The sequence below is a fragment of the Pelecanus crispus genome, chromosome 20, assembly GCF_030463565.1.
Source record: "Pelecanus crispus isolate bPelCri1 chromosome 20, bPelCri1.pri, whole genome shotgun sequence".
Taxonomy (NCBI): Eukaryota; Metazoa; Chordata; class Aves; order Pelecaniformes; family Pelecanidae; genus Pelecanus; species Pelecanus crispus.
In genome coordinates this window covers 4,432,029-4,441,832 of record NC_134662.1, presented here as the reverse complement: position 1 = coordinate 4,441,832, position 9,804 = coordinate 4,432,029, and the positions used below count along the sequence as shown (strand labels likewise).

The following is a 9,804-nucleotide window of genomic DNA, read 5'->3' as shown; positions in this document are numbered from 1 at the left end:
GGAGCGTGGCACGGCCCCAGTGCTTGACCCCGGAGCGTGGCACAGCGTGGGGCACAGCACCGTGCGTGCACAGCCCTGGAGCACAGCACAGCATAGGGCACAGCCCTGGTGCACAGCCCCGGAGCGTGGCACAGCCCCAGTGCGCAGCCCCAGAGTGTGGCATGGCATGGGGCACAGCCCCGGTGCACAGCCCCGGAGCGTGGCACAGAGTGGGGCACAGCCCCAGAGCACGGCACAGCCCCGGTGCATTGGCACAGCATGGGGCACAGCCCCGGTGCACAGCCCCGGAGCGTGGCACGGCGTGGGGCACAGCCCCAGAGCACGGCACAGCCCCGGTGCATTGGCACAGCATGGGGCACAGCCCCGGTGCACAGCCCCGGAGCGTGGCACGGCGTGGGGCACAGCCCCAGAGCACGGCACAGCCCCGGTGCATTGGCACAGCATGGGGCACAGCCCCGGTGCACAGCCCCGGAGCGTGGCACGGCGTGGGGCACAGCCCCAGAGCACGGCACAGCCCCGGTGCATTGGCACAGCATGGGGCACAGCCCCGGTGCACAGCCCCGTGGGCCAGTGCACGGCCCCAGAGCCCTTCCTCCATATCCACGCCAGTTGCACTGACCCAGCCCAGTTGCACCACGCAGGGGTGCCGGTCTCTCCCGCTCCGGCCCTGCACCGCACCCGGCACGGTTCTGCCAACCACCCAGGAGCGGGCCCCATCCCCTGCAGCCCCCCAGCTACCCCAACGCGGGGCACTGGTCACTGCTGCCCAGCCGTGCCTGTGCCGGCAGCCGCACATGGCCGTGCCGGCAGCCGCGCGTGGCCGCGCAGGCCTGGCAGCCCCCGCGTTCCTCGCCGGTGCCCCCGGCTCCCGATAAGGGATCCCTTCCACCCAGAAGGGCCCCAGCCCGCCGTGCACGCTCAGCACTTTTCCAGCCCCGGCTATTTAAAGCCGGCCAAAAGCCAGGCAGCCCCTTCCCTCCCCCAGCACCGCTCAGCCCGGCCGGTGGACTTTCCTCCTCGCAGCAGCGGCACAGACATGAGCGCCGGGGCGGTGGCGGAGCCGATCTTCGCGGAGGGCGAGGATTGCCGGGCGGCCTGGCGGGAAGCGGCGGCCGGCTACGATGCGCCCGACGCCCGCCTGGAGATCCTGGGGAAGCCGGTGATGGAGCGCTGGGAGACCCCCTACATGCACTCGCTGGCGGCTGTGGCCGCGTCGAGGGGTAACGGGGGGCCCGGCAGGCTCAGGGCCGTGCCGTGGGGAGTGGGGAGTGGGCAACTGTGCCCCGTGTGCCGTGGGGCGCGGCTCGGGCGTGGGGAGCGGGCAGCTTTCCCGCGAGCGAACAACGTGGCGGAGGGGGAACGTTGCTGCCGGGGGACCCCGCCGCGTGCACCCCGCTCGCCGCCGGCGCTCCCCACCCAGCGACGGTGGGCGCGGTGGCACTTGTGCTCGTGTGTCAGGGTGACACATTCCCAAAAGGGGCTGGGGCTGCGGGGAGGGGGGGTGCAGCCGCCCGCGGGGGCAGAGCGCAGCCCGGCCGGGACCTGCCGCTTTTCGGGCCGCGTTCCCCACACGCCGGTGGAGGGAGGGTTTCGGTGCGAGCGTTTGCTTGTTCCCGCTGCGACCGCCCCGGCGGGGTCCGATGGGGGCAAAGGGCCGCTGCGGGGTGCAGCTGGGGAGGCAGCGGTGATGGGGGCATGGGGCTGCTCCCGGCTTCTCAGGGCAGCGCCATGCTTTCCCAACCTGCGCCGAAAAAAGGCTCATTTAGGGAAAGAGCGGGGCAGCATTTGGGGGCTGGCGGGGGTCTGAGGCAGAGGAAAACCAGGCGTTTGCAGGGCTTGCACCGGCTGCCCCGCGTCCCCGGGGAGGCACAGCCCCCCCAGCTGCCCTCCCGTCCCCAGGCGGCCGCGTGCTGGAGGTGGGCTTCGGCATGGCCATCGCCGCCACCAAGGTGGAGGAGTTCGACATCGAGGAGCACTGGATCATCGAGTGCAACGAGGGCGTTTTCCGGCGGCTGGAGGAGTGGGCCAGAACGCAGCCGCACAAGGTCCGGGGCGGGCTGTGCCGGTGCGCGGTGCCGGTGGGCGCTTGCCGCCGTGGTTCACCGCTCCGCCATCCCGCCCGCAGGTCGTGCCCCTGAAGGGGCTGTGGGAGGAGGTGGTGCCGACGCTGCCGGATGGGCATTTCGGGGGTGAGGCACCGCGCAGCCGAGCCCGGCGGGGCTGGGGAGGGGGCGGCGGGGTGGGGGGTCCCCATGGCAGAGCTCGGGGTGCGGGCGAGCACCCAGCCCGGCTCCCTCCCGCAGTGGTGGGGACGGGGACGGGCTGCAGCCGGTGTCCCTGGGGAGCGGCACCTTGTCCTGGGGAGCGGCACATCGCTGCCTTCTGGGGGTCAGAGACACGGGGTGCAAATTTAAATAGGAAAAAAAAGTAACAGGCCGCGAAGGGGAATCTTCCCGCCGGCACATGAGCCTCAGTGGTCTCTCCCGGCTAATGGAGGGTCTCCTGGTTTTCCCGGGCAGGGATCCTGTATGACACCTACCCGCTGTCGGAGGAGACCTGGCACACGCATCAGTTCACCTTCATCAAGGTAACGCGGCAGCGTGCAGCGCCCGCACCTCCTGCTGCCGTTTGCGAGGGGCCGGAGCCCCCGGCTCGGGTGGGTTTGGGGGAGGTGGGGGGCACACAGGGCAGGGAGGAGAATTTCGGAGCTCAGGAGTCAAAGCCAGAGCCAGGCGTTGGTCTGCAGCCCCCACCACCCCAGCACCCTCCCTACCGCCCGGGACTTTGTGCCCTCTGGAAAACCCCAACGTCCCCGTGATGTCCCCGGCATGATGGTGGCATCGCAGCACTTTCGGCCCACGTGGTCGCGGCCGGCCGGAGGGGAGCAGCAGGCGGGTGCAGGGGGCTGGAGCAACGTCCGGCTCCGCGGGGAGACGCGAGAGCTTGGAGAGGGGTAAGGCGGGGGCCGGGTGCTGAGCAAGGGGTGCTGCACAAAGCGAGGGCAGCGTGTTGGGTGCTGGGTGCTGAGCCCCCCAATTCCCGTTGCAGGACCACGCCTTCCGCTTGCTGCAGCCCGGCGGGGTCCTCACCTACTGCAACCTGACCTCCTGGGGGGAGCTGCTGAAGACCAAGTACACCGACATCGAGAAGATGTTTGAGGTGAGCGTTGATCCCCGGGCTGGGGAGGGCCTGGCACCCCCAGCTCGACCCGGGGTCCCCAAAGCTGCGCCGTCAGCCTGCGCACCTCCTGCATCCCCGAGCGCTCACCCAGCACCGGGGAGCAGCATGAGCCGGAGTGCTCCGTGGCCATTTAATTCATCCGCGATGGCTGGGGCTCAGCAGGGAACATTTGAGGGAAGGGCAGAGGGTTTTCGCCCACCGCAGCCCCTGCACCCGGCTGCTCGCGCTGTCCCGTGTCTCCGCAGGCTCAGCAGCATCTCCGCTCGCATCCGGGCAGCTCAAACCACAGCTGCTCCTTCCCGCCCCTCCTCTCGCGCAGGAGACGCAGGTAGGGCACCTGATGGAGGCCGGGTTCAAGAAGGAGAACATCAGCACGGTGGTGATGGACCTGGTGCCCCCCAAGGACTGCAGGTACTACTCCTTCCACAAGGTGATCACACCCACCGTCGTTAAGCACTGAGGGTGCCGGCAGCCCGGCACCGTCCCTCGGGGCTGCCCCGAAGCCGCAGGAAGGAAACGCGGAGGAGGAGAGGCTGATTCTGTGCACCACGAGGAGGAGAAAAGAGGAGAAAAGCTTTTATCTTCTTTGATGCTAATCAAAGAAGATCGAAGCTGTTTTATCTGGAGGCAGGAGATGGCTGGAGGCTTGGGATGGAAGTCCCAGGTCTCCAGGGGAAGCTCCTGGAGATGCTGGGAGCCCAATGCAGCCCCCTGCGGAGGAAGGTCCCACCCGCGTCTGTCCCAGAGGCCGGTTTCCACTCAGTCCTCGCCCTCCTCTCCAGATACCTCAGCTAAGCTGCAGTTCAAGAGCGTAGCTCGGAGCCTTTAGCCAAAGGGGGTCAAGGATGAGACGTCTCCTCCAAAAACTGGATCCTTTTTCGAAATCGTGGGGTTGCTTTCCACACACGAGCCAAATAATCTAAAACCAGGCGGGAGAAATGGGGAAGACGGGGCAGTTGGAGGCATTTTGACTGCTCCTGGAGCAACCCCCCAGTGAAGTTTCCCCGATACCTTTGGCTAAAGCCCACCGCAGCAAGTTCTGCTCCCGACAACCTCCCTACAGTTCAACGGCGCATAAACGACGCTTCCTCTCTCTACCCAGAAGGGATAAAAATCCATTAAAAAGGAATGAAATACAGAGCTGGCATTTCGGAGCAATTGTATTTGTCTTTCAAAAGCGCGTGTGTAACTCTGCAGCGACTGCTCCTCGTCCCAGGCTGCCGGGAGAACACCGCACCCGGCTCCTGGGACGCAGCCAGTACCAAAGCCCGCCACGCTTTATTCCGACTCTGCCAAGGAGTGCTGCAGCATTCATTTTTATTAGTCACATTCTGATTTTAAGCATTAATATTTTACTCACCATTACAGAAATATAATTAATTTCTGGCTGCTGTGCACACACATATAAAGGATTTATTAGATCCTTCGTAGGAATTATAAACAAAAAGCAGGTGGTGAGTAAGAGACGAGCTGAGGGAGACCTCGGGGTTCACCCGATGTCCGTTGGTCTCAAAACTTCCTAACCAAGCCGAAGAGGGAGCCCCAGGTTTCTGGCAAGGCGTTTACGGCACAACAGGTAACTTCAAACATTCTCCTTCTCTCACAGGCCATTCAGACCGGAAAACAACACAGGGCATGTTATCAAATTTAACCCCCGCTTTTTAATTCGGCTTTTAAACGAGTGAAAACATTTTAGATAAGAGCGATATATTAAAGACAGAAGAGCGTCTTAACCAGGTAGAGTTTTATTGGAAGGCTTGTGAGAATACGGATTTATTGTGCGTACGAATGCAAGCAGCTGCCCCAGGCGGGCAGTAAGTGGGTAGGTCATAAATAAGAGGCTATTTCCTGTACCAGATCTGAATCTTCTTCTCCCGTTTGATTTTCTTCTGAAGCTGCAGGATTCCATAGAGCAGAGCTTCAGCAGTAGGTGGGCAACCTGAGAGAGAGAAAAAGGAAGCCCACGGGGCCGCTAGCTGCACTGAAAGGTAGCCAGCAGGAGCACCGACAAGCCACGGGCTTTACCCCAAAGCAGGCTGTAATTTCCCTCTGGCTTTGTGTACGACACAGGCTGCAGAGTTCATAAAGCAAGAGGGCTGCTTTAGTTTAGAGAAGCTAAAGCGATGGTGTTTTTTGAAAAAGCTCTTTATAAAACATGGAAATGCTGTGCTTTTAAGCAAGGAGGTATCTCACAGGAGAGTACGTTGTTGACTAAACTACAGTCCACACTTTACACAACAGTTACTGCCGAGTAACATCACCAGAACTCCACTCGCTTACTGGAAACCCCAGGCAGATCTTACTGAAGCATCTGCAGCTTCAGCAACGCAGTTTGCAACAGAAAGATCTTTAAAAACTACTCCAGGCACCGTCCAAACACACAAAATTAACTTTACTCCTGTCCTGCCCCGAGTCAGTGCCCAAAGCAGAGCTCAGCTTTCCTACCTGGCACGTAGATGTCCACTGGCACAATGCGGTCGCAGCCCCTCACCACGGAGTAGGAGTAGTGGTAGTAACCCCCGCCATTGGCACAGCTGCAAGAGACGGGCGGGTTTCAGCGCGTTGTGAAACGCGAGCTCAGCAACCCTGAAACGCTTTCAGGGTGAAAGACGAGCAGGAGGCAAAGGAGAAGGCGAACCCAGCACCCGAGCGCGGTGAGGCAAGGAGCCACCCGACAGATTTTACTGCAAGGGATGGAGTGGATGCCAAGGTTTAGCCCGTGGCCGTTCAGCCTCCTCGCAAAACCTGGCTGGAAGATGGAGGCCACGCTCCCAGGCTGTCACGTTTCAAGCTGAACCAAACCAAACCAAACCAAACTGTTTTCATTACTCTTACAAAGCAGATATCCAGAGGGTCCTTCCTCTCTACCGCAAAACCTTTTTTATTTTGCCACATCTGCACAGAGCATTTCTAGAACTCATTCTGTCCCCTCCGGGCCCTGGTGAAACGGCCGCCCTCGGCCCCAGCAGCTCCGGGAGATGAACAAGTTGTCAGTTTATAGAATCATCGAGTCGTTTAGGTTGGAAAAGCCCTTTAAGATCATCCAGTCCAACCATTAACCTAACACTACCAAGTCCACCACTAAACCAATTAAGGGCAGAGTCATAATTAATTTCATATTTCCTGGCTTGGTGGCTGGATTATTTTGTAATGAAAGTAAAAACTAGGAATCATTAAGGTTGGAAAGGATCTCTAAGATCATCAGCCCAACCATCAACCCAACACCACCATGCCCACTAAACCATGGCCCAAAGTGCCACATCTGCCCATTTTTTGAACCCCTCCAGGGCTGGGGACTCCCCCATCTCTCTGGGCAGCCTGTTCCAATGCTTGACCACTCTTTCCATGAAGAAATTTCTCCCAATATTCAACGAAAACCTCCCCTGACGCAGCTTGAGCCCATTTCCTCTTGTCCTATCAGTTCCAACACACCAGAGCTCCACGGAGCTCAGATTTCATGCTACACAGTAGAAGCATTTTGAAAGCTTTTGTCTAAATGCAAATTCTGTGATTCTGGACATATACAAGTCCCCAGACTCTGACAGCTGCAAAAATCCCAGAATCTTTCACTGGGAAGACTCTGCAGTTGAAAGTGACTTGACAGACATCATTCTCCTCACCCTAATCAAAGGGTCTTTATTTTTCACTTGCACCAAGGCCTCTTTATATAATTTAATGGCTTGGAAATACAAATGAGAAACGGGTTCCCTTCCCTTCATCTCCCTGCTCAGGCAGAGACACCAGACTTCTCCCGTGCAGCACAAGGCGATAAGGACGTCCCAGCACTCACCTCCCCATGGAAACCACGTAGCGAGGCTCCGGCATCTGGTCGTAGACCTGCAGAACACAGACATTTCAGACCGCTTCACATCCGCATCCAGCGCGCGCAGCAGCACTCAAGGCATCCACCGCAGTCTGTACCTTTCGAAGAGCCGGAGCCATTTTGTTTGTCAGGGTGCCGGCCACAATCATGACATCAGCTTGCCGGGGACTAGCTCGAAAGACCACCCCAAAGCGGTCCATGTCGTAGCGAGGAGCCGCCATGTGCATCATCTCCACAGCGCAGCACGCCAGGCCAAACGTCATCGGCCATAAGGAGCTCTGCAACGGGAGAGACGCGGGTTATGGGTAAGGACGCTGAAAGCAGGAGCTGAGACCCTGGGTGGGTGACTCAAAGAGCAAGAGCTAATCAGACAGAAAAGGAAACAGAACAAAGTTTCAAGGTCTGTTTAGTCAGAGCATCATAAACAGTAAACGGTGTTTGCCATTACACAGGAGAGCAAAACCCGCAGCTCCAGGGAAACAGGCGCATAGAGACCCGCGCGTCTGCAGCCTCGGAGATGCCGAACGTGCTCGAAGCCGCAGACGCTCCCCTTTACCTCTCATGCTGCTAAAGCGGCCACCTCAGAAGCCCCACACAAGGGCGGCAGTGACTGGAGAAGGCAAAACTCAGCTGAGCCAGTCTCCTGGGCAGCCTTCTCCACGGCACGGAGCAGCCGCTCGTTACAGGGACTACGTAAAACCAGAAAGCGCCTTTTGCTCGTTACTGAAGGACAGCTCTGTTTAGACAGGCAGCCTGCGCTGCTTTGCAGCACCCTCATGTGAAGCGTCTCCCTCCCACTCTGACACCGTACCCCAAATGTCAACCTCCGGCCAAGAAACTTGGCTATTTCCCTGCGGAGAATATTGAACGTATTTTTAGCCTGAGGAGGAGATGGCTCAAATCCATTTCCCACCAGCACCTCAAAGCATCTGATACCATTTCTCCCTAGCGAGCGAGACAGTTTCAGCGACTCACCCTTCGCGCCCAGTTGATCAGGTCATCGAGTTTGGTGACAATATATTCGCCTTTGCTAGTGGGGACGTAGGATTTTCTCTGGACAACAGCTGAGCTCTTTTGCTGGACTTGGAGAGAGCTGAAGACAAACGGCGCAGTAGTATCAGTCTCCACTGCAGAATACAATCATTAGCCTCGAGGAGCTGTTATCCCATAAAGAATCCATGGTATGTTGCTTATGGACAGTCTCACACCCTCTGTTACCGCTGGAGACCGTGTTTATAGCAAGGTTTTTTCCCCCCCAACTGTGGGGAGAGCTGCGGAGTTTGTTGCTCACGCAGAGCCCCTCTGTTTGCCGTACCCAAATTACGGAGGGTGCCTGGCGGGCTCATCTCCAGGGCTCACAGACGGACAGCTGCCCGCCAATTAATCCTGGCTTTTAAGAAGTGAAGTGAGGAAAAGATTGCCATGCGTATGCAGACAGAGCTACAGCAAACGGAAGGTTTTTTTTAACCCTGTATCACTTGGGATCCACTACCCGCGGGAGGAAGGACACAGCTGAGGAACGTGCCTGAAGCACCAGTGTTACCTGTCAGCGTGGTCAGCTGCTGGCGTCTGATGGAGCAGCTGAGAGTGAACGGATGTCACAGCGCCCGGCCTGGGAAAAAGAAAAGCCATTGCAGCTCTGCGGGACACAGTCGCACGGCCCCCTCGCTGCCCACGCCGTCCCCCCCGGCCTTGGCCCCATGGGAGCACATGGCGCTGCTCTCCCCACAGGGAGCAGAGTGGCCTCCGAAAAGGAGAAAGGAAGGAAGCAAGCGCTCTGATCGAACCCAGCCAGAGAAATGAACCCCACCGAACACCCAACCCTCCCACTGGACACAGCTCACTCGGGGCTCCCCGGCACAGGGGAAGCCGCCGCCAGCTGTAGGGCTCAGGGGTGCCATCGCCCCGGCTCTCCCCGTGCCAGCACTCACGGACACCCAGCACGCTCCGGCCCCAGCCTTACCGCCAGGCCAGCATGCCGCGCCGGGGGAGGCGAAGACCTGCAAGGAGAGCATGGGAGAGCTCGGCTCTGGCCAGAGACCATCACCGCGGGGAAAGGGAACGGCCCAAAGCCGGGAGCGAGCTCAGCATGGGACCCCCACCCCTGGGACCAGCCCTGGGCTGCCCCGGAGGGGACAGGGACACCCCACAGCCCCCATCTGCCCCCCAGGGCCCTCAGCCCCGCGGACGAGCATCACCCCCCAGGAGAACTGTGGTCCCTGCCTTGCCCGGGAGCCCTCAGCCCGGCCTGGTCCCCGCTCAGGGCCCTGGAGCCCCCAGGCCGGCCCGGCCCAGTCCGGTCCCCGCCTCAGGGCCCCGGAGCCCCCAGCCCAGCCCGGTCCGGTCCCCCCTCAGAGCCCCGGAGCCCCCAGCCCAGCCCGGTCTCCCCCTCAGGGCCCCGGAGCCCCCAACCCGGTGCGGTCCAGTCCCCCCCTCAGGGCCCCGGAGCTCCTGGCCCGATCCCCCAGCCCGGCCTGGTCCCCCCCTCAGGGCCCCGGAGCCCCCAGCCCGTCCCAGGCCCCCCTCCCGCCTCAGCCCCTCCGCAGAGGGCCAAGGCCTCCGCCCGCGGTCCCGTCCCCGCTCACAGCCCAGCGCCGCCATCTCGCCCGCAGCCCTTCAGGCAACCTCTGGGCGCGGTGCACCCGCTAAGCGGCCCGGCGCGGGCCCGGTGCGCCGCCTCACCGTGCCGGCGGGGAACGCGGGGCAGCGCGGGGGGGTTCCGCGGCCAGCGGCCGGGCCCCGCCGCGACCCGCGGTAAAACGAAGCGGGGAAGGCGGCGGGCGCGTCCCGGTGCGGCGGGA

The 9,804-nt window shown here is 61.1% G+C and overlaps 2 protein-coding genes across 2 annotated transcripts; one reads left to right on the top strand and one right to left on the bottom strand.

Moving 5' to 3' along the window:
- The first annotated feature begins 1,036 nt into the window (after window positions 1-1,036).
- GAMT (guanidinoacetate N-methyltransferase) lies at window positions 1,037-3,757 on the top strand. Its single transcript, XM_075723445.1, has 6 exons — window positions 1,037-1,220; window positions 1,900-2,045; window positions 2,126-2,189; window positions 2,520-2,587; window positions 3,049-3,159; window positions 3,500-3,757. The coding sequence occupies exons 1-6, from the start codon at window positions 1,037-1,039 to the stop codon at window positions 3,638-3,640; spliced, it is 714 nt and encodes a 237-aa protein (XP_075579560.1). The 3' UTR covers window positions 3,641-3,757.
- Window positions 3,758-4,907: 1,150 nt separating this feature from the next.
- NDUFS7 (NADH:ubiquinone oxidoreductase core subunit S7) lies at window positions 4,908-9,604 on the bottom strand. The gene is made up of 8 exons (XM_075723444.1): window positions 9,589-9,604; window positions 8,967-9,003; window positions 8,547-8,615; window positions 7,979-8,096; window positions 7,102-7,281; window positions 6,971-7,017; window positions 5,626-5,714; window positions 4,908-5,119 (listed from the first exon to the last, which is right to left on the bottom strand). The coding sequence occupies exons 1-8, from the start codon at window positions 9,602-9,604 to the stop codon at window positions 5,022-5,024; spliced, it is 654 nt and encodes a 217-aa protein (XP_075579559.1). The 3' UTR covers window positions 4,908-5,021.
- Window positions 9,605-9,804: the final 200 nt, after the last annotated feature.

Bases quoted from the DNA above. Each gene is read 5' to 3' on its own strand.
- GAMT (XM_075723445.1), top strand. From the start codon at position 1,037: ATGAGCGCCGGGGCGGTGGCGGAGCCGATCTTCGCGGAGGGCGAGGAT. The intron at 2,190-2,519 runs GTGAGGCACCGC...TTTCCCGGGCAG, and splicing joins GCCGGATGGGCATTTCGGGG to GGATCCTGTATGACACCTAC. The intron at 3,160-3,499 runs GTGAGCGTTGAT...CCTCTCGCGCAG, and splicing joins ACATCGAGAAGATGTTTGAG to GAGACGCAGGTAGGGCACCT.
- NDUFS7 (XM_075723444.1), bottom strand. The intron at 8,097-8,546 runs GTAACACTGGTG...GTTTGTCTTCAG, and splicing joins GCAGCTGACCACGCTGACAG to CTCTCTCCAAGTCCAGCAAA. The intron at 5,715-6,970 runs GTGAGTGCTGGG...CGTCTCTTGCAG, and splicing joins TACGTGGTTTCCATGGGGAG to CTGTGCCAATGGCGGGGGTT.